The sequence below is a fragment of the Vulpes lagopus genome, chromosome 5 (genome assembly GCF_018345385.1).
Source record: "Vulpes lagopus strain Blue_001 chromosome 5, ASM1834538v1, whole genome shotgun sequence".
In the NCBI taxonomy this organism is placed as follows: Eukaryota; Metazoa; Chordata; class Mammalia; order Carnivora; family Canidae; genus Vulpes; species Vulpes lagopus.
In genome coordinates, this window is record NC_054828.1 from 60,751,199 (window position 1) to 60,776,575 (window position 25,377).

A 25,377-nucleotide genomic window follows, 5' to 3' on the forward strand; every position below is an offset into this window, starting at 1 on the left:
AGATCTGAATAATTTCGTCAAAGAGGTCATACAAATGACCAAGTGCATGAAAAGATAATTCATATCATTAGCCATATGGGAAATGCAAATCAAAACCACACTGAGGGGTGCCTGGCTGGTTCAGTCAGTAGAACCTGACTCTTGATCTTGGGGTGGCGAGTTCAAGCCCCACACTGGGTGCACAGATTTTTAGAAAATAAAATCTTTAATAAAAAAAAAAAACACTTTGAAATATCACTTCACACCTACTAAATGGCTATAATCAAAAAGTCAGATAATGGGATCCCTGGGTGGCGCAGCAGTTTGGCGCCTGCCTTTGGCCCAGGGCGCGATCCTGGAGACCCGGGATCGAATCCCACGTCGGGCTCCCGGTGCATGGAGCCTGCTTCTCCCTCTGCCTGTGTCTCTGCCTCTCTCTCTCTCTCTCTCTCTCTCTGTGACTATCATAAATAAATTTAAAAAAAATTTTTAAAAAAAAAAAAAGTCAGATAATGACAAGTGTTTGAATGTGGGGTAACTGGAACCCTCACATTCCAATTATAAATAACAAACAGTGCAGCTGCTTTGGAAAACAATCTGGCAGTTCCTCAAAAGGTTAAATTTAGTTACCACATGACCAAACAATTCCACTCCTATGTATATAATTAAATTAAAATATATGCCCACAGAAAAACTTGTACATGGATGTTCATTGTAGCATTTTATAATAGCCAAAAAGTGGAAACAACCCACATGTCCTTCAACTGATGAACAGAGAAAGTCAGCGTGCTATATCCATACAACGGAATATTTATTTGATAATAAAAGATGAAGGTCTGTTGCCTCACTGCACTAATGAAACCATGATAGGTCAGTTGCAGCTCTGCTGGAGCTTCCTGCAAAACTTCGGCCAGGGTTCCTGATTTTTGCCCCATCAGCTAAAACCAACATGGTCTGCTCCAGAAATACAGCTTCCATAATATGCTACCAGTTTTTCCATCAGTCCACAAAGGATATAGGCTTCATCAGATTAGACTGCATGACCTTCCTTGCCTAGATTATCCAAGACATCTACCCAATAAAGAAGTCAGTCACAAAGGACCACGTATTGTATGATTCCATTTCTATGAAATGTCTGGAACAGACAAATCAATAGGGACAAAATAAATTAGTAGTTACCTGGGGCTGGAGGAGTTGAGGGGATCCAAGCATACCAAACATACCGTGTTTCTTGGGGGGGGAGGGGGGATAAAAATGTTCAAAAATCCATTGTGGTGGTTGTAGCTCAACTCTGTGAATAGACTAAGAGCCACTCAGTTGTACACTTCAAAGGGGTGAATTGTGTGTAAATTATATCTCACTGAGGCCATTTTTCAAAGGTTGGAATAACAGGATTTTCTCTTAACTTTTTCTTTTACCATTTAATAATAAAACTCTAAAAAAATAAAAATAGAAATCACTCTCCGAGAAAATAATTTTCGAAAGTGGAGTATCTTCAAAACAATGTATTCCTAAAAGAAATGACAATTACGGGACATGATGGACAGTAGTAATCACATTGACTATAAAAATGTATCAAGTCGACATGTTGCATAAATTCCATTTACACAGTGTTCTATATCAATTATATCTCCAACTAAGAAAAAAAAAAGTACACCCAACTCAGAAGGTAATTTCCAGGAATACAGTCTCAGGTGACATGGGTCTGGCCAGTAGGGATGGAGCAAGCAGCAACCTGGCAAGATGAGCAATTGGCAAAAGACCAACACCCTGAAATGGGTGTCAATAATACAAGAGGTATAATTACAGTTTCTCTTATCATGGCTTCAAATCGTTGGCAGAGATCACCCACAATGATCATGGAAGTTAATAAAGGCATTGTCGTAAAAATAAAAAATCACTTTCAAAAGTACAGTTTAAAAAAAAAAAAAAAAAACACACATCATAACTTTTTCTTGCATTTATGCCCAAGGCTACCAGTTTTCATGATAACAGATGTTGAAATCATTACAGTTTTCTAGTTAAAAATCTCTGCTAGCACAAACACCTTAAAATAAAACTCCAGTTGGGGCTGCCTGGGTGGCTCAGTGGTTGAGCGTCTGTCTGCCTTCAGCTCAGGGCTTGATCCCGGGGTCCTGAGATCAAGTCCCGCATCGGGCTCCCCATAGGGAGCCTGCTTCTCCCTCTGCCTCTCTGTGTCTTGTGAATACATAAAATCTTTAGAAAAACAATTTAAAAATAAAAAAATAAAACTCCACTTACAGACATCCTGTTTTAGATCTCGATTCTCTGATGTTCGATTCTCTGATGTTCATTTTGTGTTGAGTAGGGAAAAAAAAAAGATAATTACTTCAAGCAATCTCAAATAAAATTAAGTTTCTTGATTATGTTTGGATATGAAAAGTTGCCTGGGGGTTAACCTATTCAGTCTCAAATTCTGAAATCTGGAAGACACTTGTGGAGATGATTCTTCTACCTGTTAGGACAACAATAAGGATAAAGTTAATCTGGTGAAAATATTGTCAGTCTCCCCCGTGTACTTGGACTCCCTCTGGCCGCTGCTATGGCAGACCCAGTACATTTCCCCCACCCCGTGGAAGACGGGAGGGCCCCGCGCAATCAGCTGCTAGCTCCTTGTGGGATTGCATCTACTTCTGCTCCCGGTGGCTCTCCCAGCACCCAGCTCTGGGACCGGCGTCAAGAGGGGACACTGCTGAACGAGTACACACACAACATCCAACGACGTGGCCACGGCTTACTTGGGCAGCCCACTTCCAAATTAAAACGTGGGCCCCCAAAAAATAAATAAAAATGATAATAATAAATAAAACGTGGGCCCTTTGTTCAAAGATAAGAATTTCAAGATGGCAAGTGCACAACCGTAAAAGAAGTATAGACCAGTTTCAAGCACAAAGCCCTGTGTGACGGACAGCTTAATCAGGGTGCACGTCCGTGATGCCAGCCCTGGGTGTGGTAGGATGCCACCTGCACTGCCAGGATCAATGGTACCCTTAGTGATTCCTGAGCAGCAGGCAGTGGACCAGTATGGCCATGAGAACGGCGACTCAACCCTTCACGATGCTGTGTTCAATTTAGAGCACTGTACTGGCTAGCGTTAGCTGCCAACTTGGCTAAGCTGTGGTACCCAGATTTTTGGCCCAATAGTATTCCAGATGTTCCTGTGAACACATTGTTTAGAAGAGATAACCATTTAAGTCAGTAGACAATGAATATAGCAGGTCACCCTCCATAATGCAGGTGGGCCTCATTCCATCGACCGAAGGCCTTCACAGAGAAGAGACTGCCCTCCTCCCAGAGAGAGAATCCTCCCTGCCTTTGGACCCATACTGCAATACCAAGTCTCTGGGTCCCCCACCTGCCAGCCCACCCCGCACACTGGGGACTTATCAGCCTCCATGATCGTGAGCCGATTCCTTACATCAATCTAAACGGATGACAGATGACAGGTAGGCAGGTAAATAATAGGGTTATAGACACAGCCTACTGGTTTGTTTTACTGGAGAACCCTGATAAATACAAGAACTATCTTTATTCAGGGATTTTTGTGATTACATCCGAGATTTTTTTTTTTTTAATAATTAAATGTCATTTTCTTTCAAAATATTCTGGAAATCACTGCTTTATATGATAAATTTTAGAACATTTATACATATGCTTTTGTTTAAAGGGACATTTCTGTTTTTCCCTTTTGGTGGTGGGACGCTAGGCAAAACAAAACAAAAAAACAAAAAACAAAAACAAAATCAGGACATTTTCTTTTAAAGCTTTTTTTTCAAAACTCAAAGCTATGAATCCACAGAAAAGCCAAAGCTTTCCTCTGGGAGTGGCTCTGGCATTAGGACCTGCAGAATTTAAATGCTGACCTGGCTCTGAGGTAGCCCTGTGGGTATGAAAGAAAGGAATGGGACAGCCCTGGTCACTGAATTTTGAGCATTCAGAAATCACACAACTCAATGCACTAGAAAGTCTAGAATTATGGAAATACAGAATTTATTCCTAATTCATCAGTCCTGAGGCTCTGAATTCTTAGTTTCCTCATTTCTAGGGAGTTTCAGAGGTGTCACGCACTTTGGCAAGCCTCGTGAGAGCCCTTATCCTCTCCAGTTAGAGAGCTTTGCTTGCACTGAAGGCACGGTGCAGGTGACGTCAGCCAGCGCTGGCCATCTGGGGTTCACAGACCTTCTGCAGTGTTGGAGTTGGCCAGAGCTTCAAAGCTTTGGCAAAGCTCAGCAGTGAAGATGGTAATGCTGTCACTGTCTCTTTGTGCCATCAGAGCAACCACAACCCGCCCATGACCCATGCTGTGTGAAGAAATAAAAAGGAAGAAACTTTTAGAAAAAGACTCTGTATTTTTCTGCTCCAGGCCGAAAAGCCCTTAATATCCCAGGGTCTTTGTAAGAGGTAACACATTCAATTTCAGAACGAGATGTTTGCTGAGATGGAAATTCCACATCAAAGAGTCGAATCTGGAGTCACAGAATGAAGCTTAGAATCGGCAGGGATCCTACTACTTCCAAGAAGGAAAAAAAAACTTACTCTTTTTCATTATGCCAACTTTTATCAATTTCCCTTACAAAACGCTGTACCATCAGCCTCTTCCTTCCAATCCTGATTAATGGTAACTGGATCCGGGGCACCTGGGTGGCTCAGTGGTTGAGAGCGTCTGTCCTGCCCTTCAGCTCAGGGTCCTTTGATCCCGGGGTCCTGAGATCAAGTCCCGCATCGGGCTCCCCATAGGGAGCCTGCTTCTCCCTCTGCCTCTCTGTGTCTTGTGAATACATAAAATCTTTAGAAAAACAATTTAAAAATAAAAAAATAAAACTCCACTTACAGACATCCTGTTTTAGATCTCGATTCTCTGATGTTCGATTCTCTGATGTTCATTTTGTGTTGAGTAGGGAAAAAAAAAAGATAATTACTTCAAGCAATCTCAAATAAAATTAAGTTTCTTGATTATGTTTGGATATGAAAAGTTGCCTGGGGGTTAACCTATTCAGTCTCAAATTCTGAAATCTGGAAGACACTTGTGGAGATGATTCTTCTACCTGTTAGGACAACAATAAGGATAAAGTTAATCTGGTGAAAATATTGTCAGTCTCCCCCGTGTACTTGGACTCCCTCTGGCCGCTGCTATGGCAGACCCAGTACATTTCCCCCACCCCGTGGAAGACGGGAGGGCCCCGCGCAATCAGCTGCTAGCTCCTTGTGGGATTGCATCTACTTCTGCTCCCGGTGGCTCTCCCAGCACCCAGCTCTGGGACCGGCGTCAAGAGGGGACACTGCTGAACGAGTACACACACAACATCCAACGACGTGGCCACGGCTTACTTGGGCAGCCCACTTCCAAATTAAAACGTGGGCCCCCAAAAAATAAATAAAAATGATAATAATAAATAAAACGTGGGCCCTTTGTTCAAAGATAAGAATTTCAAGATGGCAAGTGCACAACCGTAAAAGAAGTATAGACCAGTTTCAAGCACAAAGCCCTGTGTGACGGACAGCTTAATCAGGGTGCACGTCCGTGATGCCAGCCCTGGGTGTGGTAGGATGCCACCTGCACTGCCAGGATCAATGGTACCCTTAGTGATTCCTGAGCAGCAGGCAGTGGATCAGTATGGCCATGAGAACGGCGACTCAACCCTTCACGATGCTGTGTTCAATTTAGAGCACTGTACTGGCTAGCGTTAGCTGCCAACTTGGCTAAGCTGTGGTACCCATATTTTTGGCCCAATAGTATTCCAGATGTTCCTGTGAACACATTGTTTAGAAGAGATAACCATTTAAGTCAGTAGACAATGAATATAGCAGGTCACCCTCCATAATGCAGGTGGGCCTCATTCCATCGACCGAAGGCCTTCACAGAGAAGAGACTGCCCTCCTCCCAGAGAGAGAATCCTCCCTGCCTTTGGACCCATACTGCAATACCAAGTCTCTGGGTCCCCCACCTGCCAGCCCACCCCGCACACTGGGGACTTATCAGCCTCCATGATCGTGAGCCGATTCCTTACATCAATCTAAACGGATGACAGATGACAGGTAGGCAGGTAAATAATAGGGTTATAGACACAGCCTACTGGTTTGTTTTACTGGAGAACCCTGATAAATACAAGAACTATCTTTATTCAGGGATTTTTGTGATTACATCCGAGATTTTTTTTTTTTTTAATAATTAAATGTCATTTTCTTTCAAAATATTCTGGAAATCACTGCTTTATATGATAAATTTTAGAACATTTATACATATGCTTTTGTTTAAAGGGACATTTCTGTTTTTCCCTTTTGGTGGTGGGACGCTAGGCAAAACAAAACAAAAAAACAAAAAACAAAAACAAAATCAGGACATTTTCTTTTAAAGCTTTTTTTTCAAAACTCAAAGCTATGAATCCACAGAAAAGCCAAAGCTTTCCTCTGGGAGTGGCTCTGGCATTAGGACCTGCAGAATTTAAATGCTGACCTGGCTCTGAGGTAGCCCTGTGGGTATGAAAGAAAGGAATGGGACAGCCCTGGTCACTGAATTTTGAGCATTCAGAAATCACACAACTCAATGCACTAGAAAGTCTAGAATTATGGAAATACAGAATTTATTCCTAATTCATCAGTCCTGAGGCTCTGAATTCTTAGTTTCCTCATTTCTAGGGAGTTTCAGAGGTGTCACGCACTTTTGGCAAGCCTCGTGAGAGCCCTTATCCTCTCCAGTTAGAAAGCTTTGCTTGCACTGAAGGCACGGTGCAGTGACGTCAGCCAGCGCTGGCCATCTGGGGTTCACAGACCTTCTGCAGTGTTGGAGTTGGCCAGAGCTTCAAAGCTTTGGCAAGCTCAGCAGTGAAGATGGGTAATGCTGTCACTGTCTCTTTGTGCCATCAGAGAAACCACAACCCGCCCATCCCATGCTGGTGTGAAGAAATAAAAAGGAAGAAACTTTTAGAAAAAGACTCTGGAATTTTCTGCTCCAGGCCAAAAGCCTTATTATATCCCAGGGTCTTTGTAAGAGGTAACACATTCAATTTCAGAACGAGATGTTTTGCTGAGATGGAAATTCCACATCAAAGAGTCGATCTGGAGCACAGAATGAAGCTTAGAATCGGCAGGGATCCTACTACTTCCAAGAAGGAAAAAAAAACTTACTCTTTTTCATTATGCCAACTTTTATCACTTTCCTTACAAAACCTGTCCATCAGCCTCTTTCTCCAATCCTGATTAATGGTAACTGGATCCGGGGCACCTGGGTGGCTCAGTGGTTGCACATCTGCCTTTGGCTCAGGTCTTGACCCCGAGGTCCAGGATCGAGTCCCACATCCGGCTCCCTGTGTGGAGCCTGCTTCTCCCTCTGCCTGTGTCTCTGCCTCTCTCTTATCTCTCATAAATAAATAAATAAAATCTTAAAAAAATAAAAATGGTACCTGGATCCTCCCTGGAGGCCAAGGCGGGAAGCCTAAGACTCATGCCCCGCGTCCCTATATATAACTGACCACTAAGTCCCTAAGCATCTCTTCTCCAACCCCATCGCTACTACCTGACTTCAGAGTCTAATCATTCTGTTCAAGCTACCGAAATAATCTTCTTGCAAGGAACTCGTCCCCTACAGCCTCCCAAACATAATCTACTAAACTCCAAAGCGACCTTCACAAGTTTCAATTCACAGAGCTCTTAAAATGCATCTAGTGTTCTCCATCACATTCAGGAGAACATTCAATCCCCTCTGTGTCCTCCCAACCCTTCCAGGGTCCTCAACTCAACCTCCATGTGCACGCTGTGCTCCAGCCACACTACTCCATACTTGTGACTGCTTAACACGCCAAGATGTCACACGCTGCGCCTGCCAGGCACGCTTAGAGACCTGTTGCACTGTCTCCGTTCCACGTGGGGTGGGAGGCTAACTATAATTCTCCCTTTAGAACTGTGCTTGGTCTTGGCAGGTTACAGGAGCACTTTCTCCTCTGGGATCCCTCCCTGGCCCCTTCTTTGTCACAGCCTTGAAAGCCTAAGGACACGGTATAACAAGTCTACCTGCTGGCACCCATAGCAATTCTTAAGCTTCTTTTGGAACTTCATTTGGAGATCATTGATCAGAAATTCACCGGCCGCTTGGGTGGAGAGCGGGTATTAAAGTGAGGCTGTGGCGCAAAAAAGGGGTGGTGGGTGGGTGATAAGGAAGATAAGCAGAAAGGAGGTGCAGATGACAAGTTCCACCCCACACAACACCTCACATCCAGAGACTGAGTTCGCCTAGAGGGCTGGCCTCAAGCCCAGTGACGCACAGTGCTAGGCTCGACAGGGCCCAGGAGAAAGGACAGTGATAGAGGTTAGAGAAGACATGTCTGAAAGTGCCACGGCACACTGTAGCACTGATGGAAAGTACACAGCTTGTTCTAGGTGCACTGGAGTTCGCGATACTCAAACCCGGGGCAGGCAAGAACGTGGCTCCTACCATCCGGATCTTGCTGGGACTTTCGGCATCACTCAGGCCACAACCTCTCTTGGACACACGAAGTACTGATGGGTCTTCCTCTGTATCCGCTTCATCAAATGCCGACGACTTCCATTCTCCTGGAAAGGCCAACGTCCTGTCTTCCGCCACAGAGGCCTGGCTTCCAGGGACACCGTGTGCCACGCTGTTGGTGAGGACAGGAGGCAGTGGTTTGGCCGATGGCTGCAGGCTCGGTTCTTGGTTCTCTCCAGAGCCCTTTGACAGGGGTGCAAACTCTGCTGGAGACGCACAGCTCATGGAGAGCTTGTTTTGCAAAAAATGTTTTAAACGAGTTTTCCTGGGAACATTGTTTTTCAGAATTGCGCTCCGGAGGTGACACTCTTCGGCAATGATGTACACTCTGCAACGGCCCCTGGTCACAGCAGTATAAACGTGCTGCCAGTGCTGGCGGCCCGCCTTCCCGACCACGTACACGACTGTCTTCTCCTCAGACCCCTGGGAGGAAACAATGCATTAACGAGAGTTAGTACTGCCGAGTGGGTTCATGTCCTCAGTCTCCCAAGGTAGAAAAGAGAGAAGTCCTCAACGCGCCACCTGGCCAGAGTGTTCACATAAATCCACCTTACAGCCCCACTCTATTCATTATCCAAGAACTCGTACTTCCTAATTGTGCGGTTAAGTTCAAGTCTTATAAATCCACAACTAGTGGGCCCCTGAGGGGCTCAGCCATTGAGCATCTGCCTTTGGCTCAGGTTGTGACCCCAGGGTCCCAGGATCGAGTCCCACGTCAGGCTCCCTCCATGAAGCCTGCCTCTCCCTCTGCCTCTCTCGATGTCTCTCATGAATAAATAAATATTTTTTAAAATAAAAATAAAAGGGATCCCTGGGTGGCACAGTGGTTTGGCGCCTGCCTTTGGCCCAGGGCGCAATCCTGGAGACCCGGGATCGAATCCCACATCGGGCTCCCTGCATGGAGCCTACTTCTCCCTCTGCCTGTGTCTCTGCCTCTCTCTCTCTCTCTCTGTGACTATCATAAATTAAAAAAAAAAAAAAAAATTAAAATTAAAATAAAATAAATAAATCCAGAACTAGCATGTAGATACCCAGCAATAAACTTGAAATACTGCATGCAGTATCAGACTATCCCTAATAAAAGAATTTTCAATGATCATATGGGCTCCATATATATGGGCTATTTATACAGCAAAAAACAGACACCTTAGGTATTCAAAAATAAGAAAATACATACATTTATTTGTTTACCTTTATATCGAGTATCATCCATATAGAGACATTTGATATACTATTCTGCAAACATCAAAGATGCTTTAGGGGCGCCTGGGTGGTTCAGTCAGTTAAGTGTCTGCCTTCGGCTCAGGTCATGATCTGAAGGTCATGGGATCAAGCCCCACATCGGGCTCCCTCCCTGCTCAGCAGGGAGTCTGCTTTTCCTTCTCTCTCTGCCCCTTCCCCTGCTCATCCTCCCTCTCTCGCTTACTTTCTCTCTCAAATAAATAAAATCTTAAAAAAAAAAAAAAAGATCCTTTGAAGTCTAACAAAATTTCAAAAACTGGATACTTTCATGTAAAGACTGAAGCAACTATGTATACAAAATAAAATTACTCTGATCCAAAAAGTACATACAAAACAAACATAAATATTTAACCAAACAAAGTAAGTCACAAAAAAGGAAAAATTCTATCAAAAATTTGTCTCCAAAATGGAGGGCCCTATGATTTTTTTTTCTTCTACTTTTCTGTATTCTCCCATTGCTGAACCATCTATTACTTTCATCACGATAAAGCAAAAGAGAACAATGAACCTCTGCTTAAGTTTAGCAAGCCAAGAATTATATAGGCAAGAAAAATGCCCAATGTCACCATGTAACTGTGAGAAAACAATTTCAAGTTTGGGGCTATTCTTAATCCCTGTATTTTCAGTGCCAACATAAACTAAGAAGTGGTTTGAACCATTATCTCAATGTCCCCAGTCCCCCACCCAAAAGAATTGTGGGAAGATGAATGACAAGTTGGGGTATATAGAAAACACAGATCCACAATTAAAACCGTCTTCCGAAAAAAAATAAAAATAAAAATAATAAAATAAAATAAAATAAAATAAAATAAAATAAATAAAATAAAATAAATAAAAATAAAATAAAATAAATAAAATAAAATAAATAAAATAAAATAAAATAAAATAAAATAAAATAAAATAAAATAAAATAAAACCGTCTTCCGAGGCACCTGGGTGGCTCAGTGGTTGAGCATCTGCCCTCAGCTCAGAGCGTCCCAGGATCCCAGGATCAAGTCCCACATCAGGTTCCCTGCATGGAGCCTGCTTCTCCCTCTGCCTGTGTGTGTGTGTGTGTGTGTGTGTGTGTGTGTGTGTGTGTGTGTGTTTGTGTGTGTGTCTCTTTCTCTCTGTCTCTCATGAATAAATAAAATCTTTTAAAAAATAAAACCCTCTTCCACAGCAAATAACACCCTCTTCCAATCTCTCTACACACAGAATTGGAACCAACTCTTCAGATTATAAAAGTGTGACAAACCCTTCCTCCAGGTGCTGCTGAGTCTCAGAAATTCACTTAAATGACACTTGATCTCACAAATGCTAAGTACATCTTACAGATACACACAGCACCGTTTCTCCCCTTGGATTTCGGTTAGGTAAATGCCTAAACCTAAACTAAGTTCACGGAGCTCCTAATCATCAAGGAACACAGAGAAACTTGACAGCTTCAGAGTCAGTCTCCCTCATACTCACACTTTGCTGCAACCCACTGTCCTCACATCTACATCTACAGCTATACTTGTAAAAACCAAATCCAATCACATCAGACTCTGCTTAGAGCCCATAAATATCTTCTGAGCTCTCAAAACAAAGTCCTAACTCTTTAATATGGCTCATCTGGTCCTTCATAAGCCAATCTTGACCCTGCTGCTCCCTTCTCTCCCCATTTTTTTTCGTGATAAACACAGTACAACACTACAAATGTATTCTCTTCTTTATGATTTTCTTAATGACATTTTCTTTTCTGCAGCTTATTTTTTTAGATTATATATATATATATATATTTTTTTTTTTTTTTTTTAAGATTTTATTTATTTATTCATGAGAAACACAGACAACGAGCGAGGCAGAGACACAGGCAGAGGCAGAAGCAGGCTCCATGCAGGGAGCCCGACGTGGGACTCGATTCCGGGTCTCCAGGATCACGCCCCGGGCTGACGGCAGCACTAAACCACTAACCCACCAGGGCTGCCCTTTAAATTATATTTCTAAGTAATCCCTATACCCAACGTGGGGCTCAAACTTACCACCCCAAGACCAAAAGTCACATGCTCTATTGATTGAGCCAGCCAGGTGCCCCTCACTTACTTTATTTAAGAATTCAGTACGTAATACGGAGAACATACAAGGTATATGCTATTCAAGTGTTTACATTATTGGTAAGGCTTCTGGTCAACAGTAGGCATTATTAAGTGTTTGGGAAATCAAAAATGATACATGGATTTCTGACTGCATCGAAGGGTTAGTGCCCCAAACTCCCACTGTGTTCTAGGGTCAACTGTAGTTTACTTATTGTTTTACAACTGTGTCTGTCTCCTTGCTCCACAGCACCAAATATAATCTTCAGAGTGACAGGTATCTTTGTTTGTTTCATGGACTGACCTAAACTAAGCACCAAGAACAATCTGACTCAATAAATATTTGTTGAATTGAACTGAACTTGGAAGAAACAAACTATACTGATACAAGATAACAATCACAAATGTTCTTAGAGGTAAGAGACGCTATTTCAACCACAAAATAAGAGCCAGATTCGATAAAAGGAACATTTAGAGATATTTACTACAATCTTAATTGAGTAATAAAAAGACCCTTCATACTTCATTTGTCCAGAAATGTGAAAAAAGACTGGATTATAAATTTGAGGAAATGTCTCAGAAAATAGAGTAGAATGCTAAGACAGAAAACAGGAGAGAGAGAGAAGAAATTTGGATAATCAGTTCTGGAGGTCGAATATAATAGAGATTCTAGAAAGACAAAACTGAGGACAAGAAATCTTAATGAAATTATTCAAGAAAATGCCCCAAAATTAAATGATAAAAGTTTCCAGAATTACAGAGAGCCCATCATAAAGATTCCCAGGAGAAATTTTGCCAGGACCTAGCAGCAAGGAATATTTGTACTTAACAACTGGCTGTTTCATTTCGGTTTCTTATCCAATAGACACAGTCCACTGACTGCTTCTCTCTTGTTTTGAAAATTTAAAGCCAAACCTGCAGTCTACATGAGCAAGCAAATAGTTGAGTGCACATATCAGCATTTCATCCCACTCTTAGAATCCTTTTACCAACCTTACCTTTATTTTCCATTTGACATCATTTCTTTATCCTTAAAAAAAAAAATCAGGCTGAATTGTGGGCATTTTTTTTCGTAAGTCATTTCAAATTCTTTTTTTGGAACTGAGATGGAGTAGGTTAACAAACAAAATACGATCTACTTTAAAAAAAAAAAAAAACATACAAAAAACAAACACCCTATTTTAATTAATGTTTGCCTACCAGTAGAGGATAGAGGCTAACCTAAATCTTTCCACATGCAACTGCAGACTGATGCAGCTTCATGATTAAAGTAACATACTAACATCAAAGAGGGGTGCTCAAAACAATGAGTTAAATAACAGAACCACAAATAGCTTACGAGAATGCAATGGTATTAAAATAGAGCTAAGGGGCACCTGGGTGGCTCAGTCAGTTAAGAATCCAACTCTTGATTTCGGCTCAGGTCATGATCTCAGGATTCTGAGATCAAGCCCCCTAGCAGGCTCCCCAGTGGGCATGGAACCAGCTTAAGATTCTCTATCTCCCGGGATGCCTGGGTGGCTCAGTGGTTGAGCATCTGCCTTTAGCTCAGGGCATGATCCTGGAGTCCCAGAATTGAGCCCTTCATCAAGCTCCCTGCATGGAGCTGCTTCTCTCTGTGTGTGTGTGTGTGTGTGTGTGTGTGTGTGTGTCTAATGAATAAACAAATAAAATCTTAAAAAAAAAAAAAAAAAAGATTCTCTATCTCCCTCCTCTTCTACACCTCCTCCCAAAAAAAACTCAGAGTTTAAATGCAAATTGCACTAAATGCAATGTTGTTGATTAAATCCTGGAACAGAAAAAGGGTATTAATGAAAAAACTGTGAAATGCAGATAAAGTGTGTAGCCTAGTTAATAGTATCTTTCCAATGGTAAGTTCTTAGTTTTGACAAAAACACCATAGTTGTGTAAGATGTTACATTAGGGAAAATTGGATGAAGGGTATGTGGCAAGAGTCTGTGCTCCCTTTCCAGCTCTTGTATAAAACTAAAATTATTCCCAAATAGAAAGCAGTTGCCTCACAAGAACAAAGGAAGGGGATACATTTGTCAAAACCCATCCAGCTTTATAAATATAAATGCCTATGCAAATTATACCCCAATAAAGCTGATTATAAGACAGTAAAAAAGTAAGCTGCAAAAATAAACATCACAATGCCATTTAGGTAAACCTTGGTAACCTTGTTTCTAACTAAAAAAAATAAAGGCAACGAAATTAAAAAGAAAATCATCAAAGGTACTCAATGGCTCTGAAACCTGCTCAAATAGCTTTATAAATGTCCACTGTTACCTGAAAAGTGTGAATAGTTCTTGCCCATGCATGTTTTATGTGACAATATTTCATCAGTTTTTCAAAGTCCACAGTTATTTCCAAGCCGGCCGCATTATTAATGGTCAAAAATCTTCTCTTTCCAAAAGTTACATCGGTGACATCCTATTACCAAAAGAAAGAACTATTTTATATGTTTTCAAATATGCACACTGGAGAGATATTTTATTTTTGTGTTGAACACAAAATGCAAACACAGGTCAAACAGCACGTGGGTTCACAATAGTTAACTTTCAAAAGGCTTAAAACCTATGCTTGAGCACAACTGAATACATGAGAGACAGAGAGAGAGAGAGAGACACAGGCTGAGGGAGAAGCAGGCCCCATGCAGGGAGCCCAACATGGGACTCGATCCCAGGTCTCCAGGATCACATCCTGGGCTGACAGCGGCGCTAAACCGCTGAGCCACCTGGGCTGCCCATCAAACACAAATTTTAATCAGCTTGACACTTGACCTTAATTTAATTTGACTGTGTGGAGAATAATCTATGTTGTCTGACTTATTCTGAAACCTATATATTTCACTCCTTACACTATGTAAGTCTGCGTATACTCTTTGCAAAAAGTTTAATTTTCCTCAAACTTGTAAAGAATAAGCTTCTGAGTTTAAGAGGGCATTTATACAATGACAACAAATTCAAGGAAACTTCTCATTTCTATAGTTAAGCAGCAACCAACCACTGAAATGATGCTCTGCAAAATACAATTGTGTCACTTGTCCCTTATTTTTGTTAGCCAAGCTCTCTGAACTTATTAAAAAAGATGTTTCTTGTGGGCACCTGGGTGGCTCAGTGGTTGCTCATCTGCCTTTGGCTCAGGGCATGACCCCGGAGTCCTGGGATCGAGTCCCGCATCGGGTTCCCCTCAGGGAGCCTGCTTCTCTCTCTGCCTCTGTCTCTGCCTCTCATTCTGTGTCTCTGATGGATGAATAAATAAAAACATTTTAAAAACAAAGATGTTTCTTCACAAAGTCTTCCAGAAAATATAAGAGAAGGGAACATGCCCCAACTCATTTTATGAGCCAGCATTACTCTGACACCAAAACCATACATTACTAGATAATTATAAACCAGTATCCCTCATAAACATGAATGCAAAAATCCTGAGGAAAAAACTACGGAAGAATGTCAACTCTGAGATGATTAGATTTTGACTCAAACCTTGGCCAATTAAAAAAAAAAAAAAACTATTAAATAAAAAGGTACTATTTTTCTGTCACCACTTACCTGTGTTATAAAAAATATTTCTCCATTGCAGAGTCGAATATCACTTTCAAAGTCATGCTTATTTTTAGCAAAACCTTGAGGAGTGCCATTAAAGTCTTCACCACTGGCCTCTCGGTCATTACCTTCCTGACTGTGAGAGGTATTTTGGGGGAGTAACTCCGAGAGATATGCATTCCTGGTACAACAAATCTTATCGCCAACTCCAAACTGAAGTCTATTCCGATGGTCTCTGGGTTGGGAAATGACAATACGTCATCAAGGTTTGAAAAACCTCAATTTCATTTTGTTCAAGCATTAACCCCCACCCAGATCTGATCCAATTTTCAAAATGATTTCCACACTCTCTTTACTACACTTTTGTTCTCCAAATGTCGATGAGGAATCAAGTTCCCACAGTCACGGTCTGATTACTTCTCCTCTCTGTGGCACCTCAAACTCTGTGACACTTCCCAGCCAAATCTTTTCAAATTAGAAATCGTGGCATAAATGCTGATGTCTCTTTCCCTCTGTATTCTAAAAGTTACCCAAAATCTTATTGAGTCTACTTTTTAAATCCATCCTCTCTTCTCCAATCTCTCCTATCGCTACCCTATACACATCTTACCCCACGTCTACATCTTTCTAGCCTAATAATTATGACCTCAGAATAACAGCAAACTGAACAAACATCGGTGATACACGAGTTACTGTGCTAAGTGCTTTAGAGATATTTCATTTCAACCTCACTACCACGCCATGAGGGAAATGCTGCATTGGTACTCGCTTTTTATGCATACGGAAAAATGAAACTGTCCGCCACGATCAGTCACTGGAACACAGACCGGGTGACTTCCCGTTGGCACTTTCTAGCCCTCTGTGAGGCCACCAAATGTGGTTCCGAGTGTGTCTTCCCTCAGCAGACAGGGAGCTCCTCCTGGAAGTTCCACATCTCTATGTTCTCTGCACTTAATAAATAGCAGGTGTTGATAAATGCAAGAGGAGCAAGTTAACTCTTCCTGTGTATAAACAGAGCGACCTTTCCACACTCGTATTTCTCTGATAGAGGTCCACCAAGGGGCCTTCTGCAGGCATCCTGTTGCTAAGGTTCTTGAACACACCTATGCACATATTACATTTGGAACAAATTCTGAACTCCCCACACTCATCTTGGAGAAGCTGGAGGGGCCAACTTGAAAACCACAAGGAAAACTGTATGCCTTATTTTTATTATTATGCTGATGATCACAACAGTCAGTTCCTAAGCATATATATTATACTCAATTGAAGAGATAATTTTACTTCACAAATGAGATTTAAAAAAAAGATTTTTAAATGTGTGGCTACAGTGATACATGTGAAAACAAATAAAAGAGGGGATCCCCAGGGTGGCGCAGCGGTTTAGTGCTGCCTTCGGCCCAGGGCGTGATCCTGGGGACCCGTGATCGAGTCCCACATCGGGCTCCCTGCAGGGAGCCTGCTTCTCCCTCTGCCTGTGTCTCTGCCTCTCTCTCTCTCTCTCTCTTTCTCTGTATGTCTCTCATTAACAAATAAATAAATTCTTTTAAAAAAACATAAAAAATAAAAGAATGGTGAATAAATGGAAGGACTGTCCCAGAGCTTCTGGATCTTTACTGCTCACTTGAACAGGTGGCCCGTGTAGTGCTTGCAACAGCAGGCGTTGATGACATCACAGTCTTGCCTGAAACAATGAACAAGCAAGGGTTACCTTAACGGTCTCTGTCGTACGCTCACTCCTGTTACCAACAATGACAACGTACTGTATGCTATAAAAAGCTTCCAGGTGGTGCCTGGGGGGCTCAGTCAGTTGAGCATCTGCCTTCCACTCAGGTCAGGATCCCAGGGCCCTGGAATCAAGCCCCGCATCGAGCTCCCGGCTCAGTGGAGAGTCTGCTTCTCCCTCTCCCTCTGCCCCTCCCCTGCTCAGGCTCTCACTCTCTCGTTCTATTTTATTTAAAGAAATAAAATCTTAAACAAAAAAAGAATCTCCAGGAATTTCTCCAGGAAAAAGCATTTTGTGATTTTTATCTTTTTTTTAAAGATTTTATTTGTTCATGAGAGACAGAGAGAGAGGCAGAGATACAGGCAGAGAGAGAAGCAGGCTCCCTGTGGGGAGCCCGACGTGGGACTCGATCCCAGGTCTCCAGGATCACACCTTGGGCTAACGGCAGCACTAAACCACTGAGCCATCCAGGCTGCCCATCTTTTATTTTTTAAAAGATTTTATTTTTAAGGAACCTCTACACTCAACATGGAGCCTAAACTCATAACCCTGAGATCAAGAGCTTCATGCTCCACTGACTGAGCCAGCCAGGTGCCTCTGTAATTTTTATCTAAATGTAAATCTTGAGTGTCTGGGTGGCTCAGTCGTTGAGCACCTGCCTTGGGCTCAGGTCGTGATCCCGGGTCCTGGGATCAAGTCCCGCATAGGGCTCCCTGCATGGAGCCTGCTTCTCCCTCTGCCTATGTCTCTGACCCTCTCTCTGTGCTTCTCATGAATAAATAAATAAAATCTTTTTAAAAAATAAATAAATGTAAATCCTGGTTCCACTCATATTTCATGGGAGTTGCCAAATATAATTATTTAGTAGAAAGAGCCCTGTTTATTTATTTTCTTAAAGATGTATTTATTTTGAGCCGGAGAAAGATAGTGCAAGTGGGGAGAAGGGCAGAGAGCCAGGGAGAGAGAAACCCAAGCAGGCTCTGCACTTAGCACTTAGCTCAGAGCCTGATACAGGCTTGATCTCACAACCTCGAGATCACGACCTGAGTCAAAATCAAGAGTAAGAGTCAGACACTTAGCTGACTGAGCCACCCAGGTGCCCTGAAAGAGCCCTTTTTATAAACTGCCCTCTGCCACACCTAACAAAAAAATACCTCAAAATTAGAAGAGAATTAGCAGTGATGAATGAGGAGAATCTCCCATTTAAACAGTATCTATATAAATTATGAGATTTAAAAGCTAGACTAAGAATGCTGAAATACTGTAAAGGCTTTACCTTCTAAATGCAATAAACTGTGATGTTTGTGCATCTTGTAGGTCATTTTCTTTGAGTAAGGTTCTCACTGCAGAATATAAATCTGGTAATCGAAGAGAAAAAAGTTAACACAGAAAAACACAAAATTACACATTGTTTCAATGGAGAAACTAACTCAGAATTCCTGCTAAGGGGGAATGGAATACCAGTTGGCCATGGGAACATCAATTCCATTTGCCACAGCAGCCAGAGGACCAGAAGAGGAATGGTGATGAGGGTTCCAGATGCCCTAACCTCAACAGACGTCAGCCACTAGCTGATACAGCCCCTAATCTGCAATACAACCTCTCAGCACTGATGGTTTGTGAATGCTGAATGTAAAAGATGAGCAAGAGGACAAAACATGTAACAGAATTACTGTAAGGTAAGACTTCTGTTTTAAGTTCTGGTGGCACAGAGTTATCATCTGAGGAGCTTTATACTTGGCACACGTTATTTCACTTAATCTTCACAACATTTGCAGGAGGCAGGCCTTCAATCCAAGGTTGACATTTAGTATAAAATATTGAGATACTTCCATAAAGGATGGAAAACAGCTACTCCCCAAACACCACAATGCCTGATCTCCACCCCCACATCCTGTGTTTGCTTCCCTAAGGACCCCTCAGGATCCAGCAACTAAAAAGTTAACCCTGGCACAGCAGAGACATCCATACCTTACTAGCTATTATATAGTTTGGCCACAAACACCAATTGCATTCTAGATATAAATGTAAAGCTGAGGCTCTTGGAAGTAAAACTAATTTTCCAAATGGTGGAGGGTGGCTGGCCTCCCTCTTTTAGACCCCAGATCACTGACAATTATGACATCCACTTACATTCTCCCTCAAAGCGCTGAGAAGTAGACTTCCTCTAATCTGTCTTACCAATAGTATAAAACAGTGAACATTTCTCATGAGAGAGAGATGATATAAAAATTAAGTAAGAACATTCTAGGCTCCTGTGTCCTCCCCCTCATAGCAGATAAATCACAGGGGAATGAAAAAGCCCAGGCCTCAGGATGCCCTGCTCTAGGAAGACTAAATAAGTTGCTTACTGAGCCCTTTATTGTTGAGATGAGAAGATTCTCCCTAAAAAATGGCAACTGCTCAGCTCACCCCGGTCAGCCGGGGTGAGCTTACGCCAGAGGAGGAATTTTCAAAGGTCTCACAGGATATTGTTTTCCTTCACACATACGATCGTGCTGTTCTGCTCCTTGCTTTCTTCATTCTCCCGACATCTTACAGATCAATACGTACACTGTATTTTCATTGATTCTAAAATATACATTTTTCTCACACTTCAACATCTCTGGAGTTCCAGCCCAGCTATGAAGCCCGTCTTTGGTCCCTGTACTTTGTAATAATGGGAATAATGTACTCAGTAACTTAATTATCAATGGAAAAGTACTCTCTCTCTCTCTCCCTCTCTCTCAGGAATATTTATTCAGTGCTTTTATTTTTTTTTTTAATTTTTATTTATTTATGATAGTCACAGAGAGAGAGAGAGAGAGGCAGAGACATAGGCAGAGGGAGAAGCAGGCTCCATGCACCGGGAGCCTGACGTGGGATTCGATCCTGGGTCTCCAGGATCGCGCCCTGGGCCAAAGGCAGGCGCCAAACCGCTGTGCCACCCAGGGATCCCTATTCAGTGCTTCTAAAGAAGGGATTAATTTTCTAGCTGAAATTTGTAATTGAGAAAGAAAAATAGCATCAGTTGAGCTCTACTGTCCTTCTGAAACAGACCACTTTTTTTCCTTAATGTACATTCTCAGTAATGGAAAGAAGGGGAGCCAGAAATAAAACTAACCATATTTCAGGTAGATCGGAATGGAGGGGCAAGGAGGGCACGTTCCTTAATGGGCTAAGTAAGTTTCATCTTTTTCATCCGTATTAGTATCTACTCTTAGCTAAGCTGTTGTGAGAATAAATATCACCTATTAATTATTCACAATATATTTAATAAAAAAATCATAAAGCAATGTGCAGCTTATAATTTCATTTATGTAAGACAAAAATAAATAATATATGCTTGTGTATGGATATTACAAGGTTTAAAAGGATCAACACCAAGCTCTTACTACATAGTAAGAGTAGCAGATGAGTAACAGTAATAGCATGTGACCTTTTGGGGGCTGCCTTGGGGGAAATGGAGAGGAGGATTACAGGGCAATATTCATTTTTACTTCAAACACTTCTAAATTATTTGACCATTTTTAAGGAATATAAATTATTTCTATAATCAAAAAAAACTAAAAGGGTATTTATAGAATACAATGTATTATATGGTCCCATTTCAAAAGAAAAAAAATTATTGTAACATGTAAATGGACCCCAACCCAAGGGAACTGCCAACTATGACCCACAAAGCAGGAGAGGCTTATACATGAAGCACTACATCACTCAATTTCACAAAGGAGTGAAAGTAGCTAAGGAGTTAGGATATACCCCTAAGAACAACGGCAACTACAATAAATTCTCAATAATAATCATATAAATCTTCACTAATTCAGTTTTGAGCAAACCATTATGCTATTAAAAAGTTTGCTAAGTTTATAATACAAGTAAAGATCAAAAAGTTTAATCGATTTGTAATAGATCACTAAATATCCATTCTTCACAAAAAACTAACAGTTATGGAGCTAATAGCCTCATCTCGAGCCTGTATATAGCCTCTCAAAACAGATGAATGCCCTCAACCCCCACAACAGCTCCATGGTCAGTGTCACTATGATTCCCATTTACAAATGGCTATGTGACGTGACATGGGTCATACACATAAGGGAGAAGACTCTGCATCCTGTGCTCTTTTTGTTTTTTTTTTTTTTTTTCCTGTGCTCTTTTTGATCCTGTGATGTTGTTATCCTAACATCCATAATTAGAAGCAATGCTTGTCATTTTATAAGCAACAGAAAGAACTAGTAGGAACTCAACTTGGCAACAGTTTGACAACCATTATTTTTGGTTCACAAATGTAGCAAATGTAATTCCATTTCCAATTGCTACAAAAGAAAATCTTCATTAATTAGGATATGCTTTCTTCTGAATGAACTTGGATTCCTGGGGCTTTCCTTCATTTTAAACTAATCATCTACATCCATTTATTCACTCAACAAATATTTACTGAGCCCTTCGTGTATGTGTCAAGAGCTTATTTCTTGTGTGTGTGTGTCTTAATGAATAAACAAATAAAATCTTAAAAAAAAAAAAAAAAAGATTCTCTATCTCCCTCCTCTTCTACACCTCCTCCCAAAAAAAACTCAGAGTTTAAATGCAAATTGCACTAAATGCAATGTTGTTGATTAAATCCTGGAACAGAAAAAGGGTATTAATGAAAAAACTGTGAAATGCAGATAAAGTGTGTAGCCTAGTTAATAGTATCTTTCCAATGGTAAGTTCTTAGTTTTGACAAAAACACCATAGTTGTGTAAGATGTTACATTAGGGAAAATTGGATGAAGGGTATGTGGCAAGAGTCTGTGCTCCCTTTCCAGCTCTTGTATAAAACTAAAATTATTCCCAAATAGAAAGCAGTTGCCTCACAAGAACAAAGGAAGGGGATACATTTGTCAAAACCCATCCAGCTTTATAAATATAAATGCCTATGCAAATTATACCCCAATAAAGCTGATTATAAGACAGTAAAAAAGTAAGCTGCAAAAATAAACATCACAATGCCATTTAGGTAAACCTTGGTAACCTTGTTTCTAACTAAAAAAAATAAAGGCAACGAAATTAAAAAGAAAATCATCAAAGGTACTCAATGGCTCTGAAACCTGCTCAAATAGCTTTATAAATGTCCACTGTTACCTGAAAAGTGTGAATAGTTCTTGCCCATGCATGTTTTATGTGACAATATTTCATCAGTTTTTCAAAGTCCACAGTTATTTCCAAGCCGGCCGCATTATTAATGGTCAAAAATCTTCTCTTTCCAAAAGTTACATCGGTGACATCCTATTACCAAAAGAAAGAACTATTTTATATGTTTTCAAATATGCACACTGGAGAGATATTTTATTTTTGTGTTGAACACAAAATGCAAACACAGGTCAAACATCACGTGGGTTCACAATAGTTAACTTTCAAAAGGCTTAAAACCTATGCTTGAGCACAACTGAATACATGAGAGACAGAGAGAGAGAGAGAGACACAGGCTGAGGGAGAAGCAGGCCCCATGCAGGGAGCCCAACATGGGACTCGATCCCAGGTCTCCAGGATCACATCCTGGGCTGACAGCGGCGCTAAACCGCTGAGCCACCTGGGCTGCCCATCAAACACAAATTTTAATCAGCTTGACACTTGACCTTAATTTAATTTGACTGTGTGGAGAATAATCTATGTTGTCTGACTTATTCTGAAACCTATATATTTCACTCCTTACACTATGTAAGTCTGCGTATACTCTTTGCAAAAAGTTTAATTTTCCTCAAACTTGTAAAGAATAAGCTTCTGAGTTTAAGAGGGCATTTATACAATGACAACAAATTCAAGGAAACTTCTCATTTCTATAGTTAAGCAGCAACCAACCACTGAAATGATGCTCTGCAAAATACAATTGTGTCACTTGTCCCTTATTTTTGTTAGCCAAGCTCTCTGAACTTATTAAAAAAGATGTTTCTTGTGGGCACCTGGGTGGCTCAGTGGTTGCTCATCTGCCTTTGGCTCAGGGCATGACCCCGGAGTCCTGGGATCGAGTCCCGCATCGGGTTCCCCTCAGGGAGCCTGCTTCTCTCTCTGCCTCTGTCTCTGCCTCTCATTCTGTGTCTCTGATGGATGAATAAATAAAAACATTTTAAAAACAAAGATGTTTCTTCACAAAGTCTTCCAGAAAATATAAGAGAAGGGAACATGCCCCAACTCATTTTATGAGCCAGCATTACTCTGACACCAAAACCATACATTACTAGATAATTATAAACCAGTATCCCTCATAAACATGAATGCAAAAATCCTGAGGAAAAAACTACGGAAGAATGTCAACTCTGAGATGATTAGATTTTGACTCAAACCTTGGCCAATTAAAAAAAAAAAAAAACTATTAAATAAAAAGGTACTATTTTTCTGTCACCACTTACCTGTGTTATAAAAAATATTTCTCCATTGCAGAGTCGAATATCACTTTCAAAGTCATGCTTATTTTTAGCAAAACCTTGAGGAGTGCCATTAAAGTCTTCACCACTGGCCTCTCGGTCATTACCTTCCTGACTGTGAGAGGTATTTTGGGGGAGTAACTCCGAGAGATATGCATTCCTGGTACAACAAATCTTATCGCCAACTCCAAACTGAAGTCTATTCCGATGGTCTCTGGGTTGGGAAATGACAATACGTCATCAAGGTTTGAAAAACCTCAATTTCATTTTGTTCAAGCATTAACCCCCACCCAGATCTGATCCAATTTTCAAAATGATTTCCACACTCTCTTTACTACACTTTTGTTCTCCAAATGTCGATGAGGAATCAAGTTCCCACAGTCACGGTCTGATTACTTCTCTCTGTGGCACCTCAAACTCTGTGACACTTCCCAGCCAAATCTTTTCAAATTAGAAATCGTGGCATAAATGCTGATGTCTCTTTCCCTCTGTATTCTAAAAGTTACCCAAAATCTTATTGAGTCTACTTTTTAAATCCATCCTCTCTTCTCCAATCTCTCCTATCGCTACCCTATACACATCTTACCCCACGTCTACATCTTTCTAGCCTAATAATTATGACCTCAGAATAACAGCAAACTGAACAAACATCGGTGATACACGAGTTACTGTGCTAAGTGCTTTAGAGATATTTCATTTCAACCTCACTACCACGCCATGAGGGAAATGCTGCATTGGTACTCGCTTTTTATGCATACGGAAAAATGAAACTGTCCGCCACGATCAGTCACTGGAACACAGACCGGGTGACTTCCCGTTGGCACTTTCTAGCCCTCTGTGAGGCCACCAAATGTGGTTCCGAGTGTGTCTTCCCTCAGCAGACAGGGAGCTCCTCCTGGAAGTTCCACATCTCTATGTTCTCTGCACTTAATAAATAGCAGGTGTTGATAAATGCAAGAGGAGCAAGTTAACTCTTCCTGTGTATAAACAGAGCGACCTTTCCACACTCGTATTTCTCTGATAGAGGTCCACCAAGGGGCCTTCTGCAGGCATCCTGTTGCTAAGGTTCTTGAACACACCTATGCACATATTACATTTGGAACAAATTCTGAACTCCCCACACTCATCTTGGAGAAGCTGGAGGGGCCAACTTGAAAACCACAAGGAAAACTGTATGCCTTATTTTTATTATTATGCTGATGATCACAACAGTCAGTTCCTAAGCATATATATTATACTCAATTGAAGAGATAATTTTACTTCACAAATGAGATTTAAAAAAAAGATTTTTAAATGTGTGGCTACAGTGATACATGTGAAAACAAATAAAAGAGGGGATCCCCAGGGTGGCGCAGCGGTTTAGTGCCGCCTTCGGCCCAGGGCGTGATCCTGGGGACCCGTGATCGAGTCCCACATCGGGCTCCCTGCAGGGAGCCTGCTTCTCCCTCTGCCTGTGTCTCTGCCTCTCTCTCTCTCTCTCTTTCTCTGTATGTCTCTCATTAACAAATAAATAAATTCTTTTAAAAAAACATAAAAAATAAAAGAATGGTGAATAAATGGAAGGACTGTCCCAGAGCTTCTGGATCTTTACTGCTCACTTGAACAGGTGGCCCGTGTAGTGCTTGCAACAGCAGGCGTTGATGACATCACAGTCTTGCCTGAAACAATGAACAAGCAAGGGTTACCTTAACGGTCTCTGTCGTACGCTCACTCCTGTTACCAACAATGACAACGTACTGTATGCTATAAAAAGCTTCCAGGTGGTGCCTGGGGGGCTCAGTCAGTTGAGCATCTGCCTTCCACTCAGGTCAGGATCCCAGGGCCCTGGAATCAAGCCCCGCATCGAGCTCCCGGCTCAGTGGAGAGTCTGCTTCTCCCTCTCCCTCTGCCCCTCCCCTGCTCAGGCTCTCACTCTCTCGTTC

At 41.5% G+C, this 25,377-nt stretch overlaps 1 protein-coding gene across 1 annotated transcript in view; it reads right to left on the reverse strand.

Moving 5' to 3' along the window:
* Nucleotides 1-4,702: 4,702 nt before the first annotated feature.
* Nucleotides 4,703-25,377, reverse strand: part of HELB (DNA helicase B) — a 39,703-nt gene continuing 19,028 nt past the window's right edge. Inside the window, exons 9-13 of the mRNA XM_041756376.1 lie at nucleotides 25,054-25,113; nucleotides 23,441-23,669; nucleotides 22,176-22,319; nucleotides 8,429-8,923; nucleotides 4,703-5,045 (exon numbers count right to left, since the gene is read on the reverse strand). Of these exons, the coding sequence (XP_041612310.1) occupies nucleotides 4,941-5,045; nucleotides 8,429-8,923; nucleotides 22,176-22,319; nucleotides 23,441-23,669; nucleotides 25,054-25,113 (1,033 nt within the window). The 3' untranslated portion in view covers nucleotides 4,703-4,940. The remainder of the gene's footprint in view (nucleotides 5,046-8,428; nucleotides 8,924-22,175; nucleotides 22,320-23,440; nucleotides 23,670-25,053; nucleotides 25,114-25,377) is intronic.